At 37.8% G+C, this 12972-nt stretch overlaps 2 protein-coding genes across 6 annotated transcripts in view; one reads left to right on the top strand and one right to left on the bottom strand.

Annotated features, from left to right (window-relative positions):
• LOC107069986 (RNA-binding protein fusilli) overlaps positions 1-12972 on the bottom strand; it is a 26147-nt gene that overhangs the window by 11874 nt on the left and 1301 nt on the right. For 2 of the 5 annotated variants that reach the window (XM_015327753.2, XM_015327754.2), the window contains exons 1-4: positions 8390-9468; positions 3212-3406; positions 2893-3121; positions 386-475 (exon numbers count right to left, since the gene is read on the bottom strand). In XM_015327753.2, the coding sequence (XP_015183239.1) occupies positions 386-475; positions 2893-3121; positions 3212-3406; positions 8390-8566 (691 nt within the window). In that variant the 5' untranslated portion in view covers positions 8567-9468. Of the gene's footprint in view, positions 1-385; positions 476-2211; positions 2584-2892; positions 3122-3211; positions 3407-8389; positions 9475-12972 lie in introns of those variants that run through there. The other 3 variants (XM_089179027.1, XM_089179028.1, XM_089179030.1) reach the window with 3 other exon arrangements.
• The window catches only part of LOC107069968 (uncharacterized), a 16650-nt gene continuing 13406 nt past the window's right edge, over positions 9729-12972 (top strand). Inside the window, exon 1 of the mRNA XM_015327721.2 lies at positions 9729-10122. Coding sequence (XP_015183207.2) covers positions 10114-10122 — 9 coding nt within the window. The 5' untranslated portion in view covers positions 9729-10113. The remainder of the gene's footprint in view (positions 10123-12972) is intronic.

Here is a 12972-nt window from a genome sequence, read left to right as displayed (position 1 = left end):
TAAAACATGTCAATATGTTTTTTCCACACATTTGGAAATTATAATAAATAATATGTATACTATATTGAAGCAATATTATATATATATAATTATAATCGAACGAATAGTGGATTTTTTGGAAGAGCTTTTATCGCTTCAACGTTAATCTTAAATGTGTCTGTTATATGGTCAAGGTTCGCTAGTATTGTTTATAGATACATATATGAATAGGAAATCGGTCGAGTATATGTGCGAGTATATGTGCGAGTATATGTGCGAGTATATGTGCGAGTCTACGCGAAATATCGTAGAAGAAAATATCGAGGAAAGAAGATAATTCTACATGATCATTAGACTAGATCAAAGTCAAAGAAATACATCAAGCCTAGACAAATTTCTTTCTTACCATCTTTGATCATCCTCTGTATCACGCTAATCATGTCTTGTATTTCTTTGACATGATAATCGTTGTCCGTATCAGGTTGTAGCCCAAAATCTAATTATCTATTGTCAAGGATAATATATACTACGAAAGTTTGACGCATTGCATGAAATTATTTTATCCAATAATCACGATAAACGAACTATTTTATTTATCGATTGACATAGTACGAAACGCATACATACTATCCTTATTATATTACCCTTAAAAGAGTAATTGAATTTTATTTTAAAAAGTTGTCGGGAATTAAACGTTATTGAAAGAAAATGAGACTTTTGTGCGTATAATAATATATCTCGATGGGTCGTCAAGTCGTTACCAATATCTTCACCGGGTTGACCTTTAAACCGTGTTCCGCAGGCGATAAGGCCGGTTGGTTGGTCAGCTGAGGCTTTCTCGAGGCGCTTGCCTTCTAAACTCGAACGTTCGATTCAACTTGTCCTCCCTCCTAACCCCCTGACCCTATCCTCTCCTTTCCTCTCTCTTTTTTCTTCATCCTACTACGTAATCACTTTTTTTTTCACAAACTAGTTTTCGTAATTTACGAAAAGCTAATTCTCTGCTATAATATATTTCAAAAGAACGTACATATTTAAGCTGTCACCCCTCCCCCTCCCCCCGTCTCTCTCTCTATGTCTCTTTCAATAAAAACACCTCGTAAATTATTGGCCAATTCGAAGGAAGACGTAACGTCGCGTATTCATGAGATTACACTTTTTACAAAAGTAACTTTAAAATTAGGTAATGACTTTAAGAAAAAAAAGGAAAAAAAAGATTCGACGAAATTCTTATCGTTACCTTCCTTGGTAACGAGGCCCAATTGTGCATTCGCGTTCGTTCAAAGATTTTATCTTACTGATAAAAATCAAAAGTCTCTCTCTCAAAGTCAAAAGATATAAAACGCGTGTAATCAGTTGGTAATCATCTAAGTTTTTCATGAAAAATTAGAGGAAAAGGATGAAAACAATCTGGCAAAGAAAGAAAAATGACAAATCCGTGTTGCTCGAGGTGCCGATCGACACGAGAATATACACACGCGAGTATGCCGATCGATATATATGTGTATACACCCACATATCATATATATGTATATATACATATATGTGTTGTCAGTCGCCACAGGTGGTTTTGTTTTATTAGCGTTCAGTTGATACAACACGACACGGTGGATATAGAGAGAAGGAGAGAGAAGGTAAGCACATAAGGTGGTAAGCCATTGTGGCCAGCAGCTCGAGTTTATGCCGAGGAAGGATCGAGATTATGTGAATGCCTTTCTCTCTCTCTCTCTCTCTCTCTCCCCCCTTACATTCACTCGTTCCAACTATATACATATATATTGCCGTGTTTCGGAATAAGAATTCGACATTTTACGGTATCACAAGTATCGTCTAACGTGCGTTTGTTAGCATGATGAAGAAAAAGAAAAATAATATAAACTCAAAGTCGAATAATAACGTTCCTGTAAAGGAATTTTCTTCGTTCACGCGACAATAACAAGTCGACAAAATATTGCGGTACCTTGTAAAAATTTATCGACATTTTTTTTTATTATCCTTGACCGTTGTAATTTCTGTTTAACGACGACCTGTTAAATAAGAAAATCATTTAAAACGATCTAGATATGGATTTCAATTCGCAAAGTCTACTCTTTGATTAGAAAAAGCTTTTTCTTTGATTTTGCAAATTTATTAGTAAAGTTTGGTTTTTTTTTTTTAATCGAATAAAAGGATAATATAAGACCGTGTTATCGGGCAATTATAAAAGAAAAAAAAAAAGAAACGTCAGCGTACCTGAATAAGTTTAAATCAGACGAAGAGGCATTAAAGTCACGCAGGCCGATAAGCAAATCTTTTGTTTCACTTTGATATCTTGACTTTATTATAGAAGAAAAGGTTCGACGATGAAGGTGACTCGAGCACTTTTAACGCGTTTTTTCCCGGTACCAGCCAGACAAGTTCAGAGTCCGCGCGTACGATGTTATTGGTGACACGATATAAAAATCCCTGTGGCGATTACGTAGCAGTAAAGGGAAACACGGTTACACGATACGGGGGCATTCTACGACTGCGGACTGCCAGTATGCTTTCCTTTGCTTATTTGCTTGCTCCTCAAGATTCAACGCCGCCTGACGGCAGTGCGTCTCGAAAATCTTATTTCGACCTCTTCCGCGCCTCCTGACGGCAATCACTTCAATAATTACTAACTTAAATATTCTACACATCGATTCATTTACTGTTTTCGTTCGATGCGTCTCGATCCGCCTATCGATCCGCCTATCGATCATCAATTTTTATTATAAACACGCAACCCTGTCGCAACCCTACGTAGATCATTAGGATCAACACTCCTAGGTACATCTCTTATTGGGCTGGTTAATTTGAGCTCTATTAAAAATGTTCGTTATCGGATTAATTCATTTGCAAAGTAATATCAATGAAAAAGATAAAGAAAATGTGTAGATTAAAGGATACATTGAATCATTTCTTGTATTCCAAGTGTTGCTAACTCGCCGTGCGATGAGTAACAGCCAACAAATTCCTTGCGAAGATCGTGAAAGACATTGTAATGGCTTGGCAATTCGATATCCTTTTTGCAAGCTTCAGGATGCAAACATTGTCTCATCGGTGCTTGTCCGTCAACGACGAAACGAGGCTCACCTCCACCGGTTACGCAGGACATGGACGACCACCATCCTTCGAACTTGGGACAGAAATCAAAAATCAACACACAAAAATCAAATGATCAAACTTATCAATTTGCAGAAGGAGCAATGTAAATAATAAAATGTACCTGTTCTAGAGCTTGTTCCAAAGGAATCCCGTGTTCTCGAAGGGTACGTTCGGTCAAGGCTGGAGCATGTGCTAATGCCAACTCGCTAATGATTGCGCTACTTCCGGTGACCGATGAATTGTCACTACCACTTCCCGGTGTACAACCATCGTCCGTTATCTTTGGACAAACTATGTATTGTTCTCTACCCAATACCTGAAACAAAATCATCCCAAGCACAATTAAAATAAATGATAACGCGTGTTATCATTAACGACCGACGTGCCATAATTGCTCAACGTGACGATGCTGAAGAACTGTCGAAACAGTTGCATCTCCTAAGAGTTGCATACTATATTGAATTTTTCTCTTTCTTAATTGATCGAATTTAACCGCATTTTCTACGGTCTTCCTGTACGCGCATAAATTAAACGGCACATATCTCCTAAATTATTCGTTACTATTGTATTGTTGTTATTTGTCTGTGAACATTGCACCTGCGAAATTGTATCATGCGGGTAATCAATCTTCTTCTGTATTTAATTGAACTTTATTTAATTTTATAGAAAAATGTATGCACGAATTTTTTCCAGAGAGATCAATCAACGCACGCAAAAATACATTCGCACGCGATAATATAGATGCGAACGTTTGTGGGAAATATACCGATTACCGAAAGTAATTAAGCGATCCATCGTTAGTTAACGCTATAACGCTAATTGCAGCTCGTAAAGATCGTTTCTCCGATAATCTCAGTTTAACGAACAACACTCGTCCATTTCGCCATTTTTCGATTCTCCTCTTCCTCTTCCTTTCCTTCTTTTCTTCTTCTTCTTCTTCTTCTTTCTTTTCCTTACTGTTTAATAAAACAATGAATACACTGAAAATATATTCTACTCGTCTTCAATATCTAATAGAAAGTTGAATCTATTCGCGAGACAATAAATCGATGACTTAAGAATAATTGATTTAGAAAATTGCATAAAGGGAACTTTGAACTCGTGTTTCGTACAAGTACTGAAACTTAAATGTACGTCAAATGACAAAACATATTGTGTATTTGGGGAAATAAAGAAAATTGAAATAGCGTAATATAAGTCCGATAAGATGGCTGTGCATTATAATAGTATAATTTGGCTAGCATTATGCCAACTACCTGTTTATCCGTCTGTCTATCTACTTATAATACACGTTCACGAACCATCGTTGCAACGATGACATACCAACTATTCCTTATCGTCCATATACATATACTACTAGCGTACACGTACACACAGAAGAAACTTAATAGGCAGGTTTACTAACGTGAGGTTTACGGATCAAGGTAGTTCGGTACGATCGTTTCAATCGACCCCCCCCCCATCACCCCCGTCTTCTTCGAGTCCTTCTTACGACCATTTTTTCAACTGACATTAATAATCGCGACGCGTGCAAGAAAACAATATATTATTTTATATATCATATTTGTATAAGAAAGTTTTCCATTTCTCGCAAAACAAACTATGTGTGTACTTACACAATTAGGTACAAATATTATTTCTTCCATGTTCTTTCTCGAGTGTAGGTACATAGAAATATCGTTATCATATTCGTTCAACGTATATTATTATATATTCGAATAACTTTTGTACTTACTTACTGACTTGCACATAGGATGCATAATGCGTGATTATATATTTATATATATATGCATGTTGAAAATGCCTCGTCATTTCAAACTTGTACGTAATTGCCAATATTCTCGAATGCTAGAACTTTCGTCATCGATACGTTCCTTTATCGCACTCATTTTCAAACGATAGAATATATTAAAAATAACGAACCGCCTACTTGGACGATTACCTGCCACCTCTACCCCCTTATCCTCCCCCCAGTCAATCCCAGGTCACCTCATGCATTTCCATGTTATGACTTTTTTTTCCTTTTTATCGTATGATACTAACCATGAATAAAACATAATAATATTGATAATGTTCTATTATGACAAACATATTTACAAGGAAAATAAATTGAATTACTGAAAGGTAAAGGACGATTTTTGGATCATATGAATTTGAATTGTACATTTTAGATTGAACGAAATGGTCATAAATATGCACACGTTTGATCGATTCTAAGTAAATCGAGTCCTTATAAATTGCAAATTTCGTCACGCGCAACGTAATAAAAAAAGAGATAGAGAAAGGCAGACGACGGAGGGTCAAGGTTCAGGGCAGGGCTCTTACAACATTCGAAAGAGCAACAGGCCAACATACGACGACACTTTGTCCATCGAATGACCAACAATAAAAATACAAATAAAAAGAAAGAATAGGGCGGATGCGTGCTGAAACGTGAATAATATTCACCGTATGCGCAATCAACAACAACAACAACAACAACTATATTATGAAACAGAATTATAAAACGATCAGACTTGGAAAATTCAGTGTTTGAGGAAAACATTTTCTTGGCCTCACACTAGTTGGGCTTAAAGTTCAAAGTTCAGTTTTATATACGCGTAGAATATATCAGATAAATATCACTTACTTTATATAATATATATCTAATAATAATAAATGATTTGACACGAGATAAATTGATCAATTTCGTGGAATTAATTCAGATAAAGAAATTTATCAAGTACCATTCCAAACATTATATAATATTCTATATAATCATATACATATATATATATATATATATAAAATGATAAGGGGTTATAGCGTTACGTGTGTACCTGTAGATTGTGTCAAGTTTTTCCATGAAAGTTTTTCATCGTAATGAGTGAATCGTTTGCTATCGAAAAACATGGAATTTCGTAGTTTAAGCGGAAATGAACCGGTCATTGCAATGGTTAAGAACATACAGGGAAGGAAGATGAAACATCATTTCGACCGTTGTTTTACAAGATTATTCCAGGAAATCGGTTCAACGAGCAAAGGAAATAAATGAATAAGTAGGTTTCTACATCCACTTATGTCTGTAGATAACTACATACATGCATATATACATGTTCATTCTTCCAAGGTAACAACGATGCACGCGATCGTAATCTTAGGACGGTGCTACGTGTAATGAGAAAGAATGAGAAAGATGGTTCTGGGGAAAGTTGCATAATGTGAAGAAGAAAAAAAAATATGACAAGCCGATACGAAGCTGAGAAGAAAAAAGGACCGAGCACGTAACGAGTTTTTATATTTGATCATTAGAAATCTCAGAATCGACGCAAAGATTCACATAATTCCCGTGGCCAACGACAGTGGCTTCGTTTCTCAAGCACCTACTTCTATAATGCGTGTATAATATGTATAATAGTGCTATAATTGTATACATTTATATACAGAATTAACGACTTTCTAATTTCCATATATCGTTAATAGAATTGGATTTAAATGGATTGATTTGACGAAATCGAAGAATCGAAGAATAAATTTAGTGGACATTGTTCTCGATCAAAAATAATAGGAAGCATGCGAGAGTCGAACAGAAAGCGGAAATGATCGACCACCACCTGGAAGGTATGGGTTGTTAAGAACGCATAAAGAAAAAAGAAGGAGAAAAAGGAGGCACAACACCTGTCGTGCCTCGAGAACTTTCTTTTTTCTTTCTCTCTTTCCGTCTCTCTTTCCGTCTCTTCTTCCTGGAATAATCTTCAGAAGGGGATTAACAAAAGGTTAAGAAAAATGCAATGTTCGTTGTAATTCGTTATAAGAAGGCGGGCGGAAAACGGTAAAAGAAAGGGTGGTGAGAGGAGGACTGACGAAAGCGACGGTGAAGCTGGAAGTAATGGGACGACCTTTCGAGGGCGCGACGCTCCGCCCCCAGCGGATAATTCGAGAAACAAAGGCAGCCAACGACACGCTCGAGTGCCACCGCACCCCTCCCTCTCAACCCGCTAAGTGTTTCAACTATCCGCGAATGAAAATACATTTGCCAATCTTCTATGTTTCTATAAATAAATAAATAAATAAATAAATAAATAAATACATAAATAATAGTTTGGAACACGTTAGACGAAGTCGCCTGTGTTTCTTAATGACGATTACGAAATAACGGTGACGACAACGATGACAAGCATTTAATAACGTCAAAGAGAGTCGTATTAAATCGTGCAGGATTAAAGTCGAACGTTAGACGACCGGTCTTTTTTATCCTCTTCTTGGTCGCGAAAGGTCAGCAATAAACAAGGCGCAAAAAGCTGTTTTTCCTACAAATATACCTCGATACGAGAAAGACAAAAAAAAAAAGGGGGACAAGACGATTAACGCGATATATATATTTCAATAGATATCATTTTATTGAATTTCTACGTTGATTTCTTCGTCATCGTCGAGAACAGCGATAACGATTTTATTTGTTAATCTCGATACGACGTTCGTCAATGGCCGATAGACCGATAGACCGATAGACCGATAGACCGATGAAGCGATAGAAAGATTCATTGTCAAGAGTCGATAAGTAGGCAAAATATCTTCGTCGAATCGTCTATTAAAATCGTACATTATTATCTTAGCTCGCTTCTGAACTATTACAAATTCACCTGACGTGATTACGTTTTGAGAGAGAAAGAGAGAGATATATCGAATCGACCAATCATGGCATATTTATGTAGAGGACGTCCAATGAACGCTCAAGTTACCACCTTACGTTAGCTTCGTTATTTTGCGAGCATGACGAGACATAGATAAGTGTAAGTACGATAAGTAAATATTTATATAAAAATGCAATAAAAACTACAATTTATTCGTGCTGTCGTTATTTCCTTTCGCGCATCAATCCTACGTAAAAAAAAAAAAAAAAAGACATTAAATAGCTCTATCGAAATTCCTTCCAAACGTTTCTTTCTTTATTTTTCAATATAACAAAAAATAGTTTATCGTTGAATAAAACGAAGAAAATCATTTATCTGATTACGCGGAAGTCTACTTCTCCTACTTCTTAGAAACGGGCATGACTATTTTATTGCTAGAAAAGAAATAGTAGAACGAAAGAAAAGAACAATTGCAATATCGAAATGTAATTACTTCAGAATAGACGAGGTTTTAACGTTAGAAAATATTGAAGAAAGAGATCCGACGGAAGCGAAGCGCGACGATCCCACAGGTGGTGCTGGTGGTGGTGGTGGTGGTGGTATGGTGGTAGTGGTAGTAATGGTAGTGATAGTAGTGATGGTGACAGCGTGTATTGGTGTGTCGTTAGATCTCACTCAGAACTCACCTTATTTTGAAGTACATCGAGAAGTACGTAAACGAGCAACGTGATCTGTCCCTCGTCGGAACCAAGCGAGTTGTTCTGAAGGCCGGCGGTCGCCACGTACAGGGCGACCAGGTGAGTCGGCCCTCTCGTAGCAACGCTCTGCATACTGTCCTCCTCGCGGCACCGTCGACCGCCCATATATCCCTTCGATATTATTTCTCTTATTTCTTCTTTCTTCTTCTTCTTATTCTTTTTACAATTTTGATCAATGAATAACAATTATAGGAACAATAACAACAACAACACAACAACAACACAACAACAACAACAACAACACAATAACAATCGGTGAAACACGGTAATAAAAGCTTAACACTCGCGGAAACACGTCCTCCTTCCTATCTATTTATCTATCTTTTTCTCTCCTCTCCTCGTTCCCACGATGAACAAAGATTTGAGAGAGAAATAGGGGGAGAGAGGGAGAGAGGAAGAGAGAGAGACAGACAGACAGACAGAAAAAGAAAGAAAAGGAAAAAAGAAGATAAATAGAAATAGAGAGAAACGTTGACGACGACGACGACGACGACGACGAACCGGGTTTCCTCTCGTCGATCCTTTCACAGGTACTCGATATCCAACAACAACCACGACATGTCCATTCTTTTCTGTCAACTTTCTAATTGAAAATTATGATAACTCGGAAATATTAAAGAAAAACAAGGAAGACGAATGCAAGCAGTCAATTCGTAGTAGCGCGTGCACCCTTCACAACTTGTGTCAGCACACTTTCCAGTCCTTGTTAAGGTAACAAAATCTCTACTGTCCTCGCTCTTTCTATGCGGAAAATATTCCTATACGTATATTTTTATTTCCCTCTCTCTCTTTTTGTTTAACGAATAAGTAAACGAACGAACGAACGGCATGATCGACGACGACGACGACGACGACGACGACGACGACGATGACGACGACGGCGACGGCGGCAGCGACAACAACAAGAGAGAGAGAGAGAGAGAGAGAGGAATAATTCGAGTAGGAAAGGTTTTTGGTGAAACACTACTGGCCAACCCCGTACGTCGTCGCAGTAACGCGCACGTCGTCGTTGGCTCACCTGGCGACTGCGCGCCCGAGCGCTACTCTATTGCCAAGACCACATCGTTCCTCTTCCTCCCCACTCTAGCTTACCTATCTCATTCTGCTACCTTCTACCCCACTCTTTTCCCTCCTTACAATATATGCGTGAGACGGATATTACAGGAAGGTAGGGGAATCGAAACCGCGGAAATTTGACGCATGGAAATAAGTTTTACTCATTTCTCCTCTCTTGCATTTTGATCGAGGACAAGTTAACGTTACTTTGATATCGATGCATTGAAATTTGAAAATTCGAAGGGAAAGGCAATGATTAAGCTGCCAGGTGCTTCTTAGACGTTTCAACTCGATTCTCGGCAAGGCTAACGATCCGTTAGAAGATTATCCTAGCATACAATTTCTAATCTTCCCCTTTTCTTCTCTTTCCTTTCCTTATTTCTTGTCTACACTCTTTCTTTCTTTTGCTTATTTTTTTGGAGAGAGAGAGAGAGAGAAAGAACAAATGCCGCAGGGACGCTCGAAAGGCTGCCGATTTTCCACGCTCAAAGTAAGAGGGAAAGAATTCGTCTTCCAAGACAAAATGGCGATCGAAAACGTGGCGGCGTTCTCGGTGGCGTTCTCAGCGGCGTTCTCAACGGATAGGAAGCTCCCCAATGTCGCAGGTACATATCTTCCATGGCTTCTATCCCTTCCACTTTAAGCAACCATTCCTCTTCTTCATCTTCATTGCTTCTAACATCCGGCTCTCTTTCTCTCTCTCTCTCTTTGTATTTCTACCTCTTTCAGAATGCGATAGCCAAAATTACAATGGCGAGATGAAATTTGTAATGAAAAAGACAAGATTTTAAGCAACAACGTCGTAAATTTTTGTAAAATAGTGGTTTTTTCCGGTTCTTCTTCATTTTATTCTCTAATCGTTTGTGTTGTATGATACTTTTTTTTCTATTTTTTTTTCTTCATCCTTTTTCATAAATAGCTGCGCGCCAATTTTATCAACAGGTTCTACCTACGCATACTCGTTCACGCTTGCTCATGTATTCGTAAAACGTGCACGTATATAAGTGTAAATACTTTTCAGAAATGTGTGTATGTATTATACACATAGATGAAAGGCACAGTGAAAGCAGCTGCACGTTGTTCAATATTCTTGTGAGCGCGCAATGCCGACCTTGCTGGCTGATCTTCTCTTCTTATATTTCCCTTTGTATTTCTCAAAAAATTCTATTTGGGAAATCTTGATGATAACAATAATAATAAAAGAAAGAAATTGCAATTCCATCCAGTTGCATAATATATTTGTACACGCTTAATTAAAAGTACATCAATTAGATCGATCACGTATGCGAGTATTTTGGAAGCTACGAGAAAATTCGACTTCTCGTAAATAATGTTCGATATGCATTAACGCTTGTTCAAAAGAAATAGGAAAAGCTAGCGAGCAACAGGTTGTTGGTATGACGCCTTTCCTTTCAAGAGTCTATAGGGAAAGGGCAGAGTAGAATCGAGAAAGCGAACGATTGAATGAACTCGAGTCAAACTAAAGAAGCAAAAAGAAGCAGATAGATGAATATTTGATATACCTATAACTACATACACACATAGGTGTATATTTAAAGAAAGAGAGAGAGGGAACTGGTGTAAAACGTCTTTGGAAGTTAAGTACTTGGCGCTTGGCAAGTAAAGCCGGTGGTATCGTTACGCCTATGACGGCGGCACCCGATTGGTCATTCACCTGTTGCTCCCCAACTACGATTGGTCGAGCACGAAAAGGTTGCGTGTAACGACTGTTTAGAAATAGACAAGTGCATCCTCGAGTGGTCCATAAAATCTAACGCGATGGCAAAAGCAATGAGAAAAGTGCAAATTTCAAAAATATCTTTCCTCTCTCGATCCTATGTATGTTTAAACTTTCCCTCTTTCGCATATTCTTTTATTTCCAACTCTAACATTGTTTTCTTTGTTTTTTTTTTTTTTTTTTTATTTATCTTATGCATATCTTTTTTGTATTTATTCATTTTCTTCGTAATTCGTGATTCGTTAATTTCGATAAAAGCGCAGAATAAGCGGAGAAGCTAATCGTACGAGCTAAGATCAAAGTCTAATTTCCGAGTGCAAAGTCTTATGACGGTGTCATCGAGAAGCCGGTTTTCTCTACTATAGCCGGACTCTGGACTGCCTCGCCCAAGTACATCGCTTCTTATATATCGCTACTTAAATCAACTTGCTCACATTTCATCATTTACGCTCTCTTATTTAAAATTATAATCTCAAATGTTAATAATATTATAATCATTCCCGATAATATTGGGGGGGGGGGGGGGAAACAAACAAACATAGCACAAGTAGTATTGGATCCTTCCAAAGTACACTACCGTACGAGTACACTTAGTGCATTTCATGGGGATCATGTAAAACGAGATATCCCGCCAATGAAATAAAGATCTCTCAACGTGAACGATTTAGCATTGACAATTAACTAACGAAGGCGCGCACGGTGAAGGCTAGGTAGATGGATCAAGGATATCGACAGTGAGACTCTGGGAGAAAGGGACTCCGTTTTACGTCATTGAAATTGCGCAATTTTTCAACTATTTCGTTTGCAATACCTAGCCAAGAAACAAACTATGTGTTCAAAGTCATCAAAAAGGGGTGTTCGACAAGCAAACCGGCGTACAAATATAACGAAATATTAATGATAATAACGACAAAATGGAAGGACTAGAATCAACGTCCAAAGGATGAGCCTTCTCTAAGAACTACGAAACTATACTCTTGAGTGAATCCGCTTCGGATGCCATGGAAGTATATAAGGAGAACGGATTCACCAACATTGCACCGAAACTTTCTCTTCGTAGATATATTTATGTATCTTTCGTGTTACTACCTTCTGTATATAGCGCTTTCGAATCATTATTACTAATTATAACTTTATAATATACTCTCTATCTTTTTCCATTGGTGAAATGAAATCAATTGCCATTGAAAATGGATGTCTAGAAAAATGATGAGCTACAAAATAATGATTTTAATTCGTTGTTTTAGACACTCGTCTTCCAAACAGCCATTCAATAAAACCGCACCTAACGTTATAAGCACAATTTCATGAGTAGGTGTCTACGAGTTTGTCCTTTACATATATGTGTATAGCAGATATTGAGAAACGTCAAAGAATTATTAGAAGAAGGGACATAGACGAAAGGCCGTGCTCTCGATTCAGATCTTTACAAAGTAGGGATACATTTGAAATGAAGTTTTATAAAGAATGGTATGTACGATGAGTAGTAGTATTCCTGAGGAAGCGAGCGTGATAGGAAGAGAAGAGAAAAGAGAGAGAGAGATAGAAGGAACGGTGAACGTAGAAGGGAGGTAGAAGGGAGGTAGAAGGATGGTAGAAGGATGGAGAGAGAAAGGGAGTGTGTGGTCGGTGACCCGTTCGGAACGTTGACTCCATGTAGTCAGTCCCCTCTTTATATTTTCTTCTATCCCGCTTGCACCACCTTACTGTACCTTCG

This window comes from Polistes dominula, unplaced genomic scaffold (genome assembly GCF_049000335.1).
Source record: "Polistes dominula isolate Pdom_NZ unplaced genomic scaffold, Pdom_raw_medaka contig_37, whole genome shotgun sequence".
Taxonomy (NCBI): Eukaryota; Metazoa; Arthropoda; class Insecta; order Hymenoptera; family Vespidae; genus Polistes; species Polistes dominula.
This window is presented reverse-complemented; position numbering and strand designations above follow the sequence as displayed.